Here is a 22104-nt window from a genome sequence, read left to right on the forward strand (position 1 = left end):
AATCTGAGGGGGCATGTGCCCCTGTACCCCCTATGGGCATGACACCTCTGCATGCAGAGTATTTCAAGTTACAGTGTGCTGTGCTACCTCACTCGCCCTGTCAAGAGTGATGAGAGCACGGGAATGAAAAACAGGTGTGTGTGTGAAATGTGTGGATCCCTTCTTTATCTCTTTCCTTTCCTCCCCCGGTCACCCAACCTTTTGGAGTCTGGCACTTTTGGCTGTTTTTTATGGGAGGAAGAGAGGGAAGGAGGACAGGCACAGACGGAGGGAGCACTAGCACAGAAGGAGTGAAAAAACAACAATGATGATTGCAGATTGTGGCAAACTTCACCTCTTATCCCACACCCTGGATTAACTCTTAACTCTCCCCTACAGTCACATCTGAGTGTCCAGAACAACAGTGCAGGGTTAAGTCCCAACAAGCCTTTTGTTATACAACAATTAATCACATTATAAGCCAATCATCATCAAATATAGACAAAACACCGGAAATAGTCGCAAGTATAGGGATGATGTGTAAAGAGAATTGAGACAAATCATGTCTCACGAGGATGACAGATATAAGGCTATGCCCCACCAATCCCCACTCACCCCCATAATCCACCACAGGGATCCTTAGAGGAGACTTCCCCCAAACCCCAAATGAATTAACAATAGTGAGGCAAGAGATTCAGGACATCCCTTGATATGTTTATTGTTTGTTTGCTGACGAAATGTCCCAGTCCCAAGTGACTTTTGTTCATGTCATATAATCTTCTGTAGCCATCTAGACAGTCTGCTACCGCCCTAAATTGTATGACTTCAATTATCTATGAATTTGGTTTCCCCAGCCAACGCAAACTCAAGGATGTGGCTTTAATCAAAAATCTATTGAGTGAAACATATAAAGTACCAAATTGTGAATCATGTAGCTTTCTTAAAAATATAATACTAAATGTATGATGAGTAGCCCATCCATACGCAAATATATTTTAGCCAGATAAATCTAAAAATGTCTAATACCACGTTCTGTTTTGTCTTCAATATTGTTCTGAAGTACATTAGGTAAGGCTATGCCTATCATCGTCCTCCTGTCCATAATCGGTGATTATGTATGTACAATGCTTTAACTAAACATCTTGATTCTGATTAAATCTTACCTGGCCCTGGAAAATAAAAACAAGGTCAATCACCCACCCCGACATAAAGGCTGAACAGGAGTCAGTTTGCACAACGCCCTACCTGCCCACTCCCCATTGTGGCACGGAGTTGCACGGCTGCTACAACGTAAACTACCCAGTGTTCTGGCAGTCTGCGCAGGAAGCGGACACAGCACAGCAGACAAGAAGCGTGGAGCACTAGCGGTCTGTCAGTCCGACTATCTGCCGAATAAAATAGGCTACACAAGAAGCGGAGCAGATAACCACTCGGACAGATCCACGTCCCGTCCCAGTGGTTGAAAGAACATAAAGAAATAAGAGGACACCTTCACATGTATGAAGAGCAACACACAACACAAGGTGAGCATGAAATGGATTTTTAAATGGATTGAGTAGCACAAAGTTATAATGCCCGTTTATTAGCCTACTGTAGATCTTATTACTAGGTCAATTACAAACAAAATAGGCTCCATCGTTTTGAGGAGTGTTTTCCTTCAGCGTCGAAATTCAATCGTGAATGAATAGCCTTCAGCATTGAGCATTGCCAATAATTACTTCCATATTATTTACGGTTTAATAATTTACAATAATTACTTCCATGTGATTTACGGTTTAATCAACTATGATCTGAGCTGTACATAATGCAATAAATTATGCCTGATCATATGTGGATAAATGGGAGAATAGATTCGAATTTAGCTTGTTTATAACTCTGTGGTAGGCAATTGTATTAAGTTACTGAATATTAAGGGAAATTGCCGAGAGGAGGTTTACTGAATGGTGCTGGAGCGCACGCTGGACACGTGTCCCTAGGCAATGTAACAAGGTGAATTCAGTGAGTCTTGGCGGTGCGTTATTCGGATGAGAGGTTATTTTGCTAACGGGTCAGAAATGCCTCACTGAGAGGAACATTTTATTTATGCCTGTTTTATCATGTTGGAAACGGGAGTATACAAAATTATGCACGCATGCTAGAGTTGTCCTCACCATAACTAAACGCAAAGTATGCTACTTTCAGGCCGGGTCCACTGACTTGGTATTCTTGGATACGCATAATTGTGCATCTATTTTAGGCAGTGTGCCAGTCAATTTGTCATTCCAGATGGATAGGCTATACCCTCACATGTAACATGCCTTATATAAACTGCAAGCACAAGTAATGTATTTTTGTGCATAAAGTGGACTGTGTAGTGCTACATGGCATTTTAAAGGTTAACTGTCAGCCTGGAGGCCAGCGCTGTTGGAGAAGTTGACATGTACTATAATTCATCCCATGACATGTAACCTATACATGAAGGCCCCTCGTCTGACTCACCGTGAACTGTTCTAGTCGTTAAGACTGCCGTTTCACGACTACTTGTGACTACGGTCGCGATAAAAGTGAGATCGGGTGAAATTACTTTCTGATAAGATTGAACATCCGCGCGCTGATTGGAAAAGAGGCATACTACCTTGGACCATAATATTTTAATCTGGATAAAAACTGGGCCATGAGAAGAAATGATGGATGAGCTTCAAACCATCTGATCTCGTTCTAATGCTCTGTCATTTTCCATGAGTGAGTGCAATGTTTCATTGAGTTTTACTGAGTTACAGTTCCTATGAGGAAATCCTTCATTTTAAATAAATTCATTAGGCCCTAATCTATGGATTTCACATGACTGGGGATACAGATATGCATCTGTTGGTCACAGATACCTTTAAAATAAAAATGGGCCTCACAATGGGCGTCGGGATCTCATCAGTGTTTTTGTGCATTCAAATTACTATTGATAAAATGCAATTGTGTTTGTTGTCCATAGTTTATGCATGCCCATACCATAACCCCACCGCCACCATGGGGAACTCTGTTCACAACTTTGACATCAGCGCTGGACTAGTAACCGGAAGGTTGCAAGTTCAAACCCCTGAGCCGACAAGGTACAAATCTGTCGTTCTGCCCCTGAACAGGCAAGTTAACCCACTGTTCCTAGGCTGTCATTGAAAATAAGAATTTGTTCTTAACTGACTTGCCTGGTTAAATAAAGGTTAAAAAACATGTTTTTTTAAACGCTCGACCACACAACGCTATACACGTGGTCTGTGGTTGTGAGTCCAGTTGGACGACATGGTAAAGAAATTAACATTAAATTCTCTGGCAACACTTCTGGTGGACATTTCTGCAGTCAGTATGCCAATTGCACGCTCCCTCAAAACTTGAGACATCTGTGGCATTGTGTTCTGTAAAACTGCACATTTTAGAGTGGCCTTTTATTGTCCTCAGCACAAGGTGCACCTGTGTAATGATCATGCTGTTTAATTAGCTTGGTGATATGCCACACCTGACTTGTGGATGGGTTATCTTGGCAAAGGAGAAATGCTCACTAACATGGATGTAAACAAATTTGTGCACAACATTTGAGGGATTTTTTTTGTGTGTGTCTAGAACATTTCTGTAATCTTTTATTTCAGCTCATGAAACATGGGACCAACACTTTACATGTTGCATTTATATTTGTGTTCAGTGTATGTTGCCTTGTAGCCATTGTGTGGCATCTGTTTACCTGCAATGGCAACATTTTATGTGGCCTCGTGCAGGTTGTAGTCTAACCTGGATTAGACATTAGGCCAATGGCAATGGATCTATAGGGAAGATATTAGGCACTGATGAGCCAAATAAGTCCCCTAAAACACGAGACATGGGTGGAAGACAGCAGGTAGAGGAGCTCAAATCAGTGGTTCTTCAACAAGGTTCTTATGCAATTTTACCACACAATAGGTTTTGACTTGTCTTTCGTATCTCACAGTCATTATTGGGTGTTGCTCGAGTTCCTTTAGACTAGGGTTGGGCCAGAGCATTGTGTGTTTTATTCATCCCCCACCAACTCTTTCTGATATTTGGAGATAGTAGATCCAGACTTGCAGAGTGGGGATTATTAGTGTGGAGTCATATACCACTGAAGACCAGTCTAAATAACCTGGAGTACTAGACCAAACAAAGGGCACTCCTTTGTCTTGCAACCACAAACAAACTTGCTGTGGTGTGTGTGTGTGTCCATAGAGCAGTCTGTTTCCCCCTCCGATTATATAGGAGAGCAACAGTGGTATTTTTTAATCATGCACTGTGGTAACTTTGTGGTGTTGTTCCATTTTGACAGGCTGTTGCATGTTTTAAGATGCGGACATGGACAGCTGTGCTAGTATATCTTGCAGTAGTGATGATGCTGATTCACTTTTACTTCATAGCCAGGGACCCGACATGATCTCCCCCGCCGCAATGCAGTTAGTTAGATTTTTTTTGTACGACATTACTGAGAGATAAAGCTCATTGTGATTCTTCAGCGTTTGTGTGCACAGTCATGGCAGTAGAACCTCACATTCAGTGGCATTCTCTATTCCTAGTCGCTCTTTGGAGATGAGAAGGGGTGATCTCTGGCCGTGAGGACAGGAGCCTGGCAGATTTAGGATATTGACCAGTGTATTGTGGAAGGTTATAACCCATAGACAACCTTGCCCCGTCATACAGATAATTGTGTACTTCCTTGATGTATTTGGCCTTTAAAGTTCATCCTTAGGAAATGAGCTTTGAGATCTGTCATATATGAGAACACCAGTATGCGTCATCTCTTCCTATGCTCATGGCTCCCAGTCTGCGGGAACCAGCAGTGATCTGACTTACACTACCTGCAAATGAACAGTCTGGCATCATGGAACAGTTGCTAACGTCTGTAGTGTATATTTTACCTATGGCAGTGGGTTCACACACTGCTAATTTAGCTGCTGTAATAAAGGCTGTTGTCTTTCTTTGAAGTTGATCCCACCAGAGCAGACAGGCAGGAAGATGCCCTCTGCTACGGCAGGCCCAGCGGCACAAACAGAGCAGATAGCAGGCAAAGCCAACCTCCAACAGCAGTCCGGAATGGAGCGATGACAGGAGCCCTGACATCAACAGGATGACTAACATTAAATGTAACATGGGCCGGGCCTCTGCGGTGTTGGTGGCAGCGGTGGGATCCGGGTCTCTGACTGACCAAGCGAGGACTCACAGCGGTGGTCGAGTCGGGGTCAAAAATGTCACATTGCCCACAGTGACGTTTTCTGGAGGTTTGTGTGTGTAAATGCATAGCCACGTGTTCATCCAGCATCAAACGTTGTATAGACATACACACATCGCATACTAGACTGACAAATAGCAGTTTACATTTACCCGTGTTATGCCATTGACCCATGTGTGCCCTGGTGTAGGACCGGGCTGAGCCACCTATGGTGAGCCACAGATGGTCCTTTCAGACTCGTTCTTCATTTCTCTCTATCATTTATGTTTGCACTCTCTTTTTTTTTTAGACTCTCCACATGTATAATCTGATTGGTGTTGACCCACATCAATCTGAACTGCTGAAGTACAGTGGAAGCCACAGGGCCTTTCATGGTTTTAGTTCACAATCGGCCCCTCATGTGTTTCTTACCACTTAAATTTCATGAAACACACAGTCACATTTCACAGAACTCTTATGTTTTCTCTGACAGACCAGTCTTGTAATCAGTCATTTCTCCAAATGAAAAGCATTGGTTTGTGTGTGTCACATTGTATTCTCCAAAATTAAAATCAAACATTTGTTTTGCTTAATCCCTTTCCTGTTGCGTGGTTGCCGTGTACCGCCCCCTAGTTACAGAAGGTGAAGCCCCCTAGTTACGGAGGGAAGCTCAGGTTCCTAATTAGAGGGTAAAGGGTCCTGTAAGTGACATCACCTTCCCCCTGGCGCTATGAGTGTGTGGGTGCCTGTGTGTGTGTGTGCGTGTGTGTGTGAGAGAATAAAAGGCAGCTGGTGCGAGACATTTGACAATCACTGCTGTGTGAAACTTCAAACACCCTCAGTCTTCCCACAAACTGTCAGAACCGGAGCTTATAATTTGACTTTATTGTTCCTGTTGCCTGGTTTGGCCGATTGTTACTACCGTCTGTGGGAACTTCCTCACCAGTGGTTCAGGGGAACAAAATATTCAAAAAGAGGAACTTGTCAAGAGACGGCCTTTAAATGAGTTGTGTTTGTGAAGGTGCTTTTGAGATACCTAGCCTCATCCATATAATTTCGCAATATTATGTTTGTGCTAGTTGGCTGTACCTGCCCCAGAACTCCTGTATTATTCCTTCATAGCTTGTTCTCCATCTTCTTTTTAAATAGAGAGCAATTTGTTTTCAGCTATTTTATTTCCATGACTGATCTAAACTTTTTCCTCATGGTTCTCTCTTGTCCCCCTACAGCAGACATATGATGAGCAATATGTTTGGATCATCGAATCGCAATAAAATCGCAGTGTCAAATTGCAATACGTATAGAATCATGAGAATCGCAGGAAATATCCTTTCGGCACCTAAGTATCATGATAATATCATATTGTGAAGTCCCTGGCAATTCCCAGCCCTACACTCTTTAAGATAAAGGTGCTTTCTAGAACCTAAAACGGAACTTCGGCTGTCCCCATAGGAAAACTCTTTGAAGAGCCCTTTTTGGTTCCAGACAGAACCCTTTTGGAACCCTTGTTTCTAAGAGTGCATGAGCTAAAAGTGCCCCTCCAGGAGCCTCCCAGGTGGCAGAGTGGTCTAGGGCACTGCATCACAGTGCTAGCTGTGCCACCAGAGACTCTGGGTTCGCACCCAGGCTCTGTCACAGCCGGCCGTGACTGGGAGGTCCGTGGGGCGACACACAATTGGCATAGCGTCGTCCGGGTTAGGGAGGGTTTGGCTGGTAGGGATATCCTTGTCTCATCGCGCACCAGCGACTCCTGTGGCGGGCCGTGTGCAGCGCGCGCTAGCCAAGGTCGCACGATGTTTCCTCCTACACATTGGTGCCCGCTGTGTTAAGAAGCAGTGCGGCTTGGTTGGGTTGTGTTTTGGAGGATGCATGACTTTCGACCTTCGTCTCTCCCGAGCCCGTACGGGAGTTGTAGCGATGAGACAAGATAGTAACTACTAATAATTGGGGGGTAAAATGTAAATATAATAAAATAAAAATGTAAAAGTGCCCCTCCAGAATCTCCTTATCGGTGTCACAACAAATCAGTTCATCATCCCTATTAATTTAGTCATTTTCATGATTCACAACCGTCCTCCCACTGTAGCATCCATAGACCCATCTCTATCAGCCCCTAACCCAATAAATAATTAATCATCGATAACTAAATCATGAAAGGTGGTCCGCCCCTCCATCTCCTACTGGTCCCCTGTGTCGTGGTGACAGCTGTGGGAGCTCCTCTCACTCTCCCTCTCACATCCCTGTAATTGTTCACAGCCCTGCTGGGCACCTCGGTGGCTCTGCCACATCCAATCAGAATCACCCATAGAGCCGTAATATCCTCTCAGTCGCTGACGCATGACAGTCTGGACCCTTCAATTAAGAGGACACGGCAGTGCTGGGCCCGGCAGCCTCCGAGACTGCCGTCCATTCCATCCGACCTCTCCATCCGACCCACTATGGTGAGTCTTGGTGACTCTGACAGGGCAAGGAGCAGGAACGGGGGGTCTATTTCTGTGGCACTTGGGGCCTGTTTGTGGAGACGTGGGCCGACGACTGGGTAATGAGTGAAGGCAGCTGGCAGGTTCAGTGGAGGTGACACACTAGTACATAGGGCAGGAAGGAAAACACTGGGCCTTGTTCTGGTTCTGTGTTTGAGAGGTTTTACCCTCATCTAGTTTTCCCCATGGTTGATTCCTTTATTCGGTTCGGGAAATATCCCCCAAAAAAGAAAAAAGTAGGGCAAGTCGTAAGTGGTCGGTGCTTGGTGGACCTCTGCTTGGTGGCATGTTGTTGCAGGGAAATATGAAAAACACATTAGCTGACATTCTCTCTTTTCCTCAGGGTAAGTTGAAAGGTAAGCTAATCGAGTCGTATTGGTTTTTCCGTTCAGTTGATAGCTTTGTCTGTCACATTGGTGGTGGGTTGGTGATAAGTGACTGGTAGCCTACATTGTAGGTCAGTACATTGCATTCAGGCCATGGTTCATCCATAGTGGGACAGATAGCAAATCGATCGAAAGTGTGAGGCTGTGAGTGGTGGCAGTGGGTGTCCTCTGGCACAGTGATTGGCTAGGATGTATCAGTGTGTTGAGAGATGACATGTTTGGTCAGAGGACACTAGGGAGGCATAGCTGGAGGAGCCTCACCCCACCACCCATAACTAAATGATAACCCTTTACTGCCTCTCCAGCACTTGGATGATGCTATAGCAGACAAAATATCTGGTTGGAACATCCCAGCGACGTTGTAAGACTTCTGTGAGAATGTTTTGTGGTCCCCGTTATTTTCTATTTAGAGTGCTAAGAGGTTGTAAATGCAGACACCCTCATGTTTAGACAGATCTTACACACAAGTTGCCCAGCTGTGCTAAACTTGTAGCATCTAAATAGTTTGCCTTTTATTAAGTAGATACATGGTTACATGAAAAACTGCAGCACTGACTAAATGTATTTTGTGTACTAACACAAAGTGGAAAGAGAAAAGACATGAGCCATCTCATGTTGTTGGACATTCCCGTACAGGCTCTGGAAATTGGCCGCATGCCTCAAACTCTCTTTTAACACCATGAAACCACTAGAAACTGGCATTTGCTGCTTCAGAGAGGGCGAATTCTTCCGACTTATTGAAATCAAACATCTGGCTCGTCTCCAGCAAGAGCTCTAGCTAGAGCTTTCACACCAGCTGAGAGCTTAATGAGGGCTCACTCTGGGAGAACAGCCTTCATAACTTAACACTCCAGAGGCTTTCGCGATGTGCCCAAATTTATGTGTGTGTATAGCACTATGTATACAACCCCAGGATGGTGTATTTGGGAGGTTCGGAGGGGGGGTCTCTGGTCTTCTTTCTCACACACACAGCATTCAGCAGTATATTTGACAGAGGGTTCGTTTTATTTAGTCACATAAAGACATGTTGGCGTTTATAGGTGTAACAGTGGTGCTCATTGCTTAGAATATGTACACAAATCCAGACCTGGTTTGGAGGCACCACATACCTGCAGAGAAGCCTACTGCCCCCCCCAAGCAGGCACACACACACACACACACACACACACACACACACACACACCCCACCCCAGTCCACCACCAACCTCTCCCATCTCCCTTTTGACCTCAGCTGCATTCCCCAAAATCCTGACCAGAAGGACTATAGGTCTTTATATAGGCTTTATATAATACAATTTTTTAACATTTCCTTGATAGGTTCCCCTTCCAAGTGCACGTTAGTTCACTCGTCGACAGTGAGGCATCATAGTAGAGGCTTAACATTCCACCACTGAGCTGTAGACAGAGAGTGGATCAGGTGTCACTATATTGTGGCACGGGTTACCAGGGAGTCAGGGGCTGGGACTGGTTCCAGAGGTCCAAAGTGTAACACAGGTTGCATCCATGGCACTAGCTTCCACTAGGGCCAGGGGTGGGTGGGGCGGGACGGGGGGGGTGAGACGGGACGGGTCTAACAAGTCAAAGTTACGAGTAGTTCTCCATTGGAAAGATACAAATGTAATACTGAAAGGCCAATGAAGAGAGCTATGTTTTTCTGCATCTGTAGAATTGTCCATGAGGGCAAAACACATGCTTAATTGTATTTTTTCTGTACATTAGGTCTAAAAATGTAACACACAAACAGTCAGTATTGAGCCATTGGGTTACATACCGTAGGTCAACTGTGCTGTGGTTATCAGCTCAACCAGGAGGGTGCCTGCTCCTGCTGGCAGGAAAAAAAGGGAGTCGGTTTGATCTGTTGATAAAATTTAGAATAGTCTAGGAAGTCTGGCCGTCTTATCTCAACCGTTTCAACCTTTATTAGCTTTCCACGGGTGTGAGAGCTGATAAGAGGTTGACCAGGGCCGGCAGTCTTGCACCTCCTGTGCCACAATCATGTAGTCCGTGTCTCTTGAGTAGCTAATCAAGGGTGCTTTTTTTAAAGTGACGTTCTGTACTTCAGGTTTTTGCGATTAGCCTCGGACTTGAAGGACTTTCCCAACCTTGAAATAAACTTGGACTAGGCTAATATAAATAGTTGACTTCTAGACTGTAAAGTGGTAATGACACGGAGCAGAACAGATTGCGTTCATCTCCACGTTTGTACAGGCTGTCTCTATTTCGCACTTATAGGCTTCGACGCTCCACTCACTGTCTTCCAGTGATTACCATTGAATGACAAAAGAGCCACATTCAGTGAGTTAAGTGGGCATCTCATCTATTTTATGGTTGGAGGAGGTCTAGTGAGGTGGCGGTCCCTTGTGACCTGATGCCCCCCCAACCATACATCAAGTAGCTAATGGCCTGATGGCACTCGAAGCCTCACAATTGTGATGGGATTTACGGTGTGTCACTGGCTTTGTTTGTTGGGTCAGTGGAGGGGTGTTTATCCTCCTGCCCCCCCCCAGTGGAGGGGTGTTTATCCTCCTGGCTCTGTCTCTGTTATTTTTTTATTGTCATGTTTTTGTTTCTTGTCCTCCCCCTGCTAATGAGATGGAGTAGTCCAGGTCTTTCCCTTATTATCTACTAGACCCAGAGAGAGCCATTGTTTAGAGCCGTTAATAATGTAACTTCTGTGGCCCTAGTCTGTGGCCCTAGTCTGTGGCCCTAGAGGAGCCAATTCTCTGTCCATCCTTAGAATACACCCTCCAGAGATGTTTCTGTAGTTAACGACCGAAGAGGTTTGAACCGTTAATTTGGGCCGTTAATGGTCATAGTCTTTATGTTCACACGTGGCGCTGTCGACCTGGGCATGTTGTGCATCCATAGAGTCTACAAACTCGGCAAGAGAATCCTGAATAGGTCCTGGTTAAAATGAGTGCAATGGTGATGGTCTTCCATCTTCTGCCTGTTTCATCCTACAGGGAGGAGCCAGATGTTTCAAAAGACAGGAAGAAAAGGGGAATGCAGGGGAAAGAGAAAGGGGTGAAGACTGAGAGATAGTTCACAGCAGATGCCCCTCGTTTATTTGACAGGTGAAAAAGAGGGTCAACACATTTTAAAGTGCTTCAAAGGTGGTCTCTCCGAGAATTGATGTACCTCTTATCTTGTGTTTATCGCTCTGAATGCATATTTCAAAGTGGAACTTCTAAACTGAGGACAGCCGGTTTCCTTTGGATATGCTATGTTAGCTCTGGACTCTAGCTGGTTCATTGGTGGGTAGATGATGAAGTCCTCATGAACCAAACAAACACTTCCTGGGTTTGAAATCTCTCTTCCCCACCAGAGTAATCAACAGAAATCTACTGGCACTCTTTAACCCTTCCTAGTCAAATGTCTTTGCTTACTCATATACACTGCTCAAAAAAATAAAGGGAACACTTAAACAACACAATATAACTCCAAGTCAATCACACTTCTGTGAAATCAAACTGTCCACTTAGGAAGCAACACTGATTGACAATAAATTTCACATGCTGTTGTGCAAATGGAATAGACAACAGGTGGAAATTATAGGCAATTAGCAAGACACCCCCAATAAAGGAGTGGTTCTGCAGGTGGTGACCACAGACCACTTCTCAGTTCCTATGCTTCCTGGCTGATGTTTTGGTCACTTTTGAATGCTGGCAGTGCTTTCACTCTAGTGGTAGCATGAGACTGAGTCTACAACCCACACAAGTGGCTCAGATAGTGCAGCTCATCCAGGATGGCACATCAATGCGAGCTGTGGCAAGAAGGTTTGCTGTGTCTGTCAGCGTAGTGTCCAGAGCACGGAGGCGCTACCAGGAGACAGGCCAGTACATCAGGAGACGTGGAGGAGGCCGTAGGAGGGCAACAACCCAGCAGCAGGACCGCTACCTCCGCCTTTGTGCAAGGAGGAGCACTGCCAGAGCCCTGCAAAATGACCTCCAGCAGGCCACAAATGTGCATGTGTCTGCTCAAACGGTCAGAAACAGACTCCATGAGGGTGGTATACCTGACGTCCACAGGTGGGGGTTGTGCTTACAGCCCAACACTGTGCAGGACGTTTGGCATTTGCCAGAGAACACCAAGATTGGCAAATTCGCCACTGGCGCCCTGTGCTCTTCACAGATGAAAGCAGGTTCACACTGAGCACATGTGACAGACGTGACAGTCTGGAGATGCCGTGGAGAACGTTCTGCTGCCTGCAACATCCTCCAGCATGACCGGTTTGGCGGTGGGTCAGTCATGGTGTGGGGTGACATTTCTTTGGGGGGCCTCACAGCCCTCCATGTGCTCGCCAGAGGTAGCCTGACTGCCATTAGGTACCGAGATGAGATCCTGAGACCATATGCTGGTGCGGTTGGCCCTGGGTTCCTCCTATTGCAAGACAATGCTAGACCTCACGTGGCTGGAGTGTGTCAGCAGTTCCTGCAAGAGGAAGGCATTGATGCTATGGACTGGCCCGCCCGTTCCACAGACCTGAATCCAATTGAGCACATCTGGGACATCATGTCTCGCTCCATCCACCAACGCCACGTTGCACCACAGACTGTCCAGGAGTTGGCGGATGCTTTAGTCCAGGTCTGGGAGGAGATCCCTCAGGAGACCATCCGCCACCTCATCAGGAGCATGCCCAGGCGTAGGGAGGTCATACAGGCACGTGGAGGCCACACACACTACTGAGCCTCATTTTGACTTGTTTTAAGGACATTACATCAAAGTTGGATCAGCCTGTAGTGTGGTTTTCCACTTTAATTTTGAGTGTGACTCCAAATCCAGACCTCCATGTGTTGATAAATTTGATTTCCATTGATCATTTTTGTGTGATTTTGTTGTCAGCACATTCAACTATGTAAAGAAAAAAGTATTTAATAAGAATATTTCATTCATTCAGATCTAGGATGTGTTATGTTAGTGTTTATTTTTTTGAGCAGTGTAGCTTACCTCTAGCACCATTTCTATTTGAAACAGTAGCAAAGTTAACAATAAATTGAATCAGTTGTTTTTGAATTAGGCCTGTCCTCTCAGCTGTGCAGTGGGAAACATATAGGCATGACCTTTGCTTTTGGTTTATCAAACCTGGGTCATACTCATTAACCAAGTAGGCCAAATAATACCATTGATTAAAAGCAAAATTGAGTGAGCCGAATCCATTTGTTGTGCACACAATCACAATGCGACCCTGGTGACCACGGAACGTCGGACCATCGCTACTCTCTCTGCCCTAGTTGTCTGTCCCGGCCCAGAGGTACTGATGCAGCCTGACACAAAACATCTGCTTCTTCTTATGGGCTACGTGGAGTGCCTGGCTAAGTCTTCCCTGCAGGCGGGCTAGCAGCTTCACAGACAGAGAGGGAGAGAGAGGGGACAGACAGGGTGGGGGGGGGACAGGGTGGGGGGGGTGACAGGGTGGGCGGGAAAAAAAGAGAAAGAAAGCAGGAGAGAGAGGGGGAGAGACAAATACAGCGAGAGAGAGAGAGAGAGAGAGAGAGAGGAGGTAGAAAAAGATGAGAGATGGACAGTGACGCATGAAAGCCAGGGAGATGAGAGGTTAATAACTACCCATTGTGAGAGAAGGAGGTAGTCTACCTCACTTGCTTTGGCAATGTTAACATGTGTTTCCCATGCCAATAAAGTCCCTTGAATTGAATTGAATTGAATAGTCAGGGCGGGAGCGGTGGCGATGCAGTGTATTAGGAGAAACGTACTGCTGTGGCCGTCACACGCTTTTCAAAAGAGAGAGGATCACAGTAGAAGGTGCTGGGTACTAATTAGTCTCATTAGAGTCAATGGAGTTAATGGAAGCTGTTGTCTGTGTGTAAATGCAGGTTAGGTCCCCTCTCTCTCACTGTGTGTGTGTGTGTGTGTGTGTGTGCGTGCGCACGTACGTACGTACGTACGCGTCAACCTTGTCTACTGACCTCACCCTGTGTTTTCAGATCCAACCTGTTTTCTTACCTTGTGGCTTGAAACCTGTCTATTTCTAAATCTTCTCTCAGTTATCAATCACCATGTGTGTCCAGAAGAAATGTGAGCAAACTTGAATTTGGGCCACTCTGGTTTGTAAGTAATAAATAGTGTCCCAAACAACCAACGGCTAGCATTGTGATTCACACTGATCTATGCATTGTTCTAAGTGATAGTACTTACAGTGCTCAGAGCAAGAGAGAACCTCTAATCAGAGACTGGCTGGCTCTCTTCAAACGGCCGTTGTCACATCCAATGAATACAATGCCTTCAGAAGACGTTTACATTTCAAACAACAAAAGGCATTCTTATGAACACAGTCAATCTCAGAGGGGAGCACGTTTTTTGAACTTGGCCTTAGTGGAAAACGGCAGTGGTTTTCAAAAGATGTATGGTCTATGGAGTTATACTTTCATATTCTAAACATTCTCCCTTGTTTTGTCATATACCGTGATTCTGTTAATATTTGCTTAACACTTGACTCCAACATCCTGCGGTTAACCGTTTTGTCTTCCATTGGTCAGAACTAAAACCAGGATCTACTCAATGCCATAAACTCTATAGAACTCCTATTCAGATTGGATTGAACAACTGACACATCCATGGAGGGTTAGAGGCTGCCTGTCATCAGTACCCCATATTTGAGTTCATAGGCAGGCACTAATCTCGCTTTGTGCTCCAGTGGCATAATCCTGCCACTTGAAACAGCAATCCTACTCTCTGCTGGAGCACACATCCCCCCGAAAGAACGGTGTGTGGTAAATATGATGCCCCACCACCACCTCCACCACCGCTACCCTTAGTTCTGCTACATGTTTCATTCCCAGTTTCTTTCTGTAGTTACACTTTATTGGATGGTCTGGATAGTCCATCTGTAGATGCAGATGGTCATACTATCAACAAACTAGGCAACTGCTTGCTAAGGTTAAGGTTAGGTTTAGAATATGGTTTAGGGTTAGGGTTACATTTAGAGTTAGGACCAGGGTTAAGGTTAGGGTTAAGGGTTAAGGGTTAGTAGATACAGTAGTTGGTTGAAATGTTACTGATAGTCTGTAGATCTAGAGCATCTACAGATGGACCATCCAAATAAAGTGTTACCCTGTCTGTTTTTATCCCTGTTTTTATCCCTGTTTTTATCCCTGTTTTTATCCCTGTTTTTATCCCTGTCTAGGCTCTTTCCTCTGGCACCTGTTGGGTTTTGTTCCGGATCTTATTCCAAACAATGGGTACCTTTCCCGGCCTTGCCTGCTTGACATCTGGAAAGTGTAGCCATCCCCCCTCCTCTCTAGACGGAATTTATAGTAGTAGGCCTTCTAGGGCTTTTGACAGCAGGGCAGGGGGGTTGATGTGAGAGAGGTGTGGAGGTTGAACGGTAGAGAGCCAACCTAAACGCAGGAGGTAGGGAGGTAAGCCCCCTTTTTATGGCATGGTGCCAGTAATTAGCTTTTTCACCAATTCATAGGACTTTGTGTTAAGTCTTGGGGGTTTGTTTCATGATCATTAGGGCTAGGATCCTTATGGAAAGTACTTGCTGTTTGCAAAGTGCCTCTGTTTCTTTGTTATTGAACTGTACCAACATACTAACCTTCTACTGTTTTGTAATATGTACACAAAACCCTTTAAAAACACCACAGACATAGATCCTTTTCCTGCCAGAAGGAGGTCACTCGTTGTTTTGCCTCATAAAAACAAAGAGCCATGATAGACTTATTTGTATCACACCTCAGGCCACTCTGAGAACAATACCACTGACTCTCCAGCAGTCACACAGCAGAAGGAGCACATTTAGTTTTCTGGGACAGTTTCTAAATACTTTTTGAAGGAAAGTCAATGAAAAACAGCCACCACCTGTGCTCTCAGGTTTTTGTAGCAGTTTTGAGGTTTTCTACTGCTATACCACAGATGGAAGCCTATGTAGGCTCTCGAGTGGCGCAGCGGTCTAAGGCACTGCATCTCAGTGCTGGAGGTGTCACTCCAGACCCTGGTCTCGATCCCGGGCTGTATCACAACCGGTCATAATTGGGAGTCCCATAGGGTGGCACACAATTGGCCCAGCGTTGTACGGGTTCGGGGAGGGTTTGGCCGGGGTAGGCCGTCATTGTGAATTAAGAATTTGTTCTTAACTGACTTGCCTAGTTAAATAAAGGTAAAACAAAAATTAATGTGGGCTCTCCAAAAGGCCTGATAATCTGCAAACGAACTCTGTAGACATACAACTGAATTTACTGGGCAGGGCCTTATTGCCACATGCTGACACACACACACATACATATATATACACATGAATGCAAGAGCACACACATACACACACGATAATCATGTTGGGATTCTCTATAGCTATAAATACTTTCTCTGCGCCTTGGCTTAGGCTCCCTATCCCGTTATAAACACACAACCTCGTCCCCTCCCTTCCTTACTCCCAAGTCAGCGCAATGCGTGCCCCTAAAAATAACACGGTCTTCTCTTTCTATGCAACATGCCATTGAGATATGTACCATTTTCAAACAACTCCAGTTACTTTTGGTTTCAAGTTGAACTTATCTTTCATTGGGGCTTGCTAATTTGGAGAGCAAGCTGTCCCACTGCAACTGTGAGAGAGTTATTGCGTTGGAAGTGTATTGGTTTACTTAGCAGGGTTTTTATGCAGGGTTTTTAAATATTGATGGTCTTGTGTTAGTGAAGTATTCTGTGCAGCTGTTTAGGACTGCAAATGTGGTGTGCAGAAACTTTGTTCAACTCATCACAGCTGATTATGCAAATTTTTATTAGGAGCGATGCCTCTTTTCTGTCAACCTTGCATGTTGAGGAGCAATCGTTTGGGGAGATGTGTTGAGCTCCTTTCCCCTTCTGCACGTAGACACACAGACACATTCTCTCACAGCTACAGGGTGTTAGGAATATCAGTACAGAAGTATGATTGCTAAAAATGAAGCCTCCAAGATATTCAATTCCTCGTAAAAACATGGATTGGCATGTTTTGTGTATTCCCAATAGCAGTCAGCTCAGTGCATGCGTGGGAGCTTGTCCCAGCTATTTCCTGACAGACACAGGACTCATTCCAGCTCTAAAGAGTGTGACATGAGCTCAGTGTGAGCTTTAGGGACCCCTGTCACTCTCTGCCATATCGTCTCTCTCTGTTTCTCTGTCTCTGCTGCCCAGGAGAAAAGCAGGCCGTGCTAACACCTCTCTTTTTTCTTTTTTTTTCTTTTTCTCCCAGGGGACTGTGAGTGCAGGTGAGGTGAGGACAAGGACAAGTCCTTCATCCGTCCGTCAACGTCCGAGTGTCCCGGTGCCGCCCACTCTCAGGTCACCTCAACCGCGACGGCGGCCGAACAAATAGGAGTCTCTCGAACCCAGCGTCCCTCAGACTGCCTGCCTTCGCAAAGCAAATATTTGAAGCCATTATATCTCATTTCCCAGGGCTAACCTTCGGTGAAAAGATCAACGGAAAAGGAGTGATCGCTCAGAGAGAGACGGACAAAGAGAGAAAGAAAGAAAGGGGGAGGGTGAAAAATAGTAACCCTTTCAAAGTGAACTCTGCCTGCTATTTCTGCTGCGCTGTGGGCAGGAGAACGTCCCATTTGGGAGTGCTTTTGGCCAGTGGCAACAGGATTTCCCTGCACCCTGCCCATTTATCCAAATGCCTGTGTAAATACTAGATAGAGATATCAATTTGTCTGGGCTCCAACAGTGCCCAAAAAGAGACTATCTATAGCTATAAGCTATCTATAGCAAGCTCCACATCAAACTTGGCCTCTGTGGTCACAGAATTGCTACCTATTTATTTCCTCAGTAGAGAGATTCAGGAACTGTGAGTGAGAATGGGAGCTGCTATGTCTTTAGTTCTGAAGCAGAAAGCTTACTGAAAAAGTTCACACTAGACTAGAACTTGAAAGGCACAACAATAAATCCAGGGGGACACCTTTCGCCACTAGCTGCAGGAGAAGGCAGCCATTTTGGGGCTGCTGTTTTGATGTCTTTACCTGAAAGGGTGGAGCACCATGAAACCGCTAACACCCATAGGATCCCCCTCACCTCTGAGGCTCCTCAACAAGGGCCCGGACTACCTGCGTAGGCAGATGGAGGGTGGGGGCCAGGGCCGATCGATCAGCGCTGTAGAGAGACTAGAGGCAGACAAGGCCAAGTACGTTAAGAGCCAGCAGGTCATTAACACCAAACAGGAGCCCGTCCTGGTGCCCTGCACACCACCTCCTCCACACCGTCGTCCCCTCACCGTGCCTGGGAGTCTCACCCCACGGCTGCCACCCCGCCGTTCCTCTGCCCCTTTCCCCACCCTGACCGGCCCCCTCAACGTACGAGACGAGAACGAGAATGATGACTCGAGGAAGGAGAATCGGAGGACGTCGGTGGATGTGGAAGCACGGAACAGGAGTAACGCCAACAAGGTGACCCCACCCAGCCCCAGGACCCCCAGGACTCCACCCTCCGTACCCCTGATAGCCCCTCACAGTGCCCCCATCCTGAGGAGGAGCACCGGTAAGCGCATGCTGCGGCCTGACTCCCTGGTCATCTACCGGCAGAAGAAAGAGTGTAAAAGCCTGCCTAGTGGTGGCGTCATACTGGGGAACTCCAACATGGAGATAAAGGGGTACAACTTTGTCCGCCGCCTCTTCCAGGGCTCCATGCGGGAGAAGAGTGTCGGGGGCGAGGGGGACACCCAGAAGATGGTGATCAGCGAGGAGAAAGCTCTGTCGCGGGATGGTGACTCACGCATGTCCTGGACCAATGACAAGGACACCGTGGACGGGGGACAGGGAGGGCCGGGTAGCCGGAGATCCAGTAAGACGGACCACGAGCGCTCACCGCTGCCCAGCCCTGGCTTCAGCTGTACACTGGAGCGGACTAAGAATGGTGTTAGCTGTGTTAGCAATGGCACCACCAATGGTACCAGAAATGGCAATGGCATCACCAAGGGCAACAACGTGAGTGACCACACTGACAACGAGGCGGACATCTGGAAGCGGGTGCCGCCACCACCACCACCGCGGCGGCGTTCAGGACTACAACGCTCCAAGTCAGATCTGCTTCTGCGATGCTCAGTGGCGTTGTCTGACCAGGAGCATTTCTTTGACTACTGCGGGCTGGACCTGGACATGGTGGACCGGCTGGGGCCTGAGAACTTCCTGGGTGGGGCCAGCGACGTAGACACGCTCTCGTTGGTGCTGAGGAGCATAGGGGGAGGGTGCGGTGGCTCGGAGCCCAGCGAGTTCTCCCGCCACTCAGGAGAGGCGGGGCTTTTCCAGGAGGAGGTGGCCGAGAAGCTGACCACGGGGGTGTCAATCATCGAGAGGAACGCCCGTGTCATCAAATGGCTCTACAGCTGCAAGAACGCAGCACAGGAGGGGCCCAAAGAGTCCACTGTTTAGACATCACTTCTCTAAAAGAAGACATGTTCCCCTATGACTGAAGGACAGAGACTTTGTTATTGTACTGTAATCCTTAGTCTTCTCCCAGGTTGATATGCTGTATTTATAGGTCCTATGGAAAGTGAGGGGTGTGGATGGGCTACACCTTATTTTCGAGTGGAATCATTTACCCCTGAAGATGTTAGTGTCAGTGAGTGTGTGCGGTTGTGTTGGATATGGCTGTCCCGCCCTCTCTATATCCTAACCAATAGGTATTGTCAGATCTATAGTGACTGACAGCCTCCCCTAAGCTCCGCTCTGACTCTACAACACACAATAAGGCACGTCAGTGAGAAAACAACAGGCACAGATGAGGCTGTATTTAGCGTCGTGGACGCACAACAACACAACCCTACACTCTTCTCTCGAACAAATTCATAATTTAAAATGGAAAACCACAGAGTTTTTTTCTAAACTGGAGTGAACCGTGAGTACCTCATTCCGAACTGTGCCAGTTTAGTTTGTGTGTTGCCTTTTTTTTCTTCTTAAACGCGGGCGTTGGAACAAACACGCGAGGGCCCCTGTGGGGTCGTTAATGCACTGAACTGGACGAAAAGTGAGAGAGGGAGGAAATGAGTGAGAGAGAGAGGGAGGATACGAGTGAGAGAGAGAGGAAACGAGTGAGAGAGAGAGGAAACGAGTGAGAGAGAGAGAGAGAAAGAGAAACAGCTTTTATAGGAGACTCCTCTCCAATTAAACACTGAGCATAATACTCTAGAGACAAGTACTACCGCGACAGTCGTATTAGACAAGGAGGGATGCAGGGTCGGTTATTTTGATCCTACAGCACCTCTGAACCTTACCCCAAAGAGCGCTAACTCTTACACAGCAACTACTGACCACTGATACGTTAGTTGTGACGTAATTGTGATTGATTTTGACAGCTACAGCTGTGAAACTGGCTGGTAGCGAACTCTGCATTGCCTTTTTATCTGTTGCTACTGTGTAAGCTACCTTGTTGCCATTGCAGGATAGAAATTAAAGTGTGATAAGTTCTTTTTACTGGATAGCTGGTCAATTCCTTGTGGAAAAAAAGTGACTTTTTACTTCGCTACCACAAAATATTAACTTAAAAGGGCATTTTAAATTCCTCACAAACACAGATTTATTTTGTTGCTGTTGTCGTGTAACATATTTCACCATAGTAGGTGTTCAAAGTGTAAGGGACCATGAGCTATCAGGTTGCCAAATATTTGAGGGTGTCACCTTCGCAGAGCTGACGTTTACAGAGTCCCCCAGACTCCCTCTGGTTTGAGGGTTGGGGTTCCTCTCCCCTCTGGGGCCAATGGTCATCTGGTTCTCCCCCACAGGAGACCCTAGGCCTGGGGGAGGACGGTAAGGGGGTGAGAACTCCCTCTCTCACCCCTCTACCTTTTTTATAGCTGTAGATCCTGCCTCACTTAATCAATCTGTCAGTGATGCCCATTTTTATCGAAATGAAAACGTCACCTTGATCAGAGTTCTCCCAGGGATACCTCTGAAAAATTCACTGAAGTTCCGCGGGTGGTATGTACGGGTTAGAATGTGACACGGAGAGACAGAGTCATTGGGTGGAGTAATATTGGACCTGAGGAGGGTCACATGATAGGCTATGTAATAAATCAACAACCAATCCCCTTTTAGAGCCATGGTGTTTTTCTCTCTGTAAGTAGCATAGCGCCCCAAAACAACTGGACCCCCCCTCCCCCCTTTAAACTGGATTTGTGTTGCAAACTCTTCGGAGAAAACTGTTCTCTTGCATGTTTACAAAATGTCTGTACATTTTTCAATCTGTTTTATTTTCCATGTATATGAGAGGTTTTAGTTTTTATTCCAAAGAGAAGTGTGTATGATGTTGTACACAGACAATTTTAAGAATAAAGTTATATTTGTGTGAGAAAAAAATGTCATTGTTTTATTGTTTTTGGCTCCAGCTCCAGTAGACATAAACAAGTATACAGAAACCATGAAGCAGCACATATTTATACCACATCAACACCACAGTGAAGCAGGACACATATTCATACCACATCAACACCACAGTGAAGCAGGACAAACTCTGTCTGACAGAAACAGTACATGATGACTTCATCCACTCTTTAACATTTGCAAATCATAATTTTAGTCTTGAGTCTTACAAACTTGTCTCACCATTTTGTGGGTACAGGCAACCTGCTGTTTACAGGAGGCTAATAACTACTTTTGAGAAGAAAGAAACTCCTCTGTAAATAGCGTAAGTTGTTTTAGGAATGTCTGATGGAAAAGAGTGAGTGAGTCAGTGTTTTGATGTTGTCTGGCCCTTTGAATCTTTGTTGTCTCTTTCCACCACCTCACATCTCATTTTTCACATTAGCTCAAGAGGCTGCCTGTGGTAATCCTTTTAGCATTCTGGGCATATAGAACCCCTGAGTGAGTTGCAACAGGCCCTGTTTACAGACAACACAAAGGAGACTGTGGCCTGATGCTATTTCTAGGTGGTCAGGCTGAGACGTCCGTGGACAACTGCTACCTTTTCTCCGTTTCTGTCTCTCTCTTTTTCTCTCTCTCTCTGCCTGTATCTCTCTCTCTCTACCTTTCTTCCCCATCTCTGTATTTCTGTCTTTGTCTGTCTCTCTCCTCCAAACTTTCTCTTTCCTCCAAAGCCTTCTGCCATCCAATACATACTCTCTCTCTCTCTCTCTCTCTCTCTGAGGAGGAGAACAATAGGT

The 22104-nt window shown here is 46.0% G+C and overlaps 1 protein-coding gene across 1 annotated transcript; it reads left to right on the forward strand.

Annotated features, from left to right (window-relative positions):
• Positions 1-1214: 1214 nt before the first annotated feature.
• Positions 1215-21295, forward strand: LOC112223052 (protein FAM110B). Its single transcript, XM_024386000.2, has 2 exons — positions 1215-1502; positions 17209-21295. Exon 2 carries the CDS (start codon positions 17993-17995, stop codon positions 19376-19378), a length of 1386 nt encoding a protein of 461 aa, XP_024241768.1. The 5' UTR covers positions 1215-1502; positions 17209-17992; the 3' UTR covers positions 19379-21295.
• Positions 21296-22104: the final 809 nt, after the last annotated feature.

The sequence above is a fragment of the Oncorhynchus tshawytscha genome, linkage group LG23 (assembly GCF_018296145.1).
Source record: "Oncorhynchus tshawytscha isolate Ot180627B linkage group LG23, Otsh_v2.0, whole genome shotgun sequence".
Classification (NCBI taxonomy): domain Eukaryota; kingdom Metazoa; phylum Chordata; class Actinopteri; order Salmoniformes; family Salmonidae; genus Oncorhynchus; species Oncorhynchus tshawytscha.

Excerpts from the sequence above, each read along its gene's own strand:
- LOC112223052 (XM_024386000.2), top strand. The coding sequence starts at position 17,993 with ATGAAACCGCTAACACCCATAGGATCCCCCTCACCTCTGAGGCTCCTC.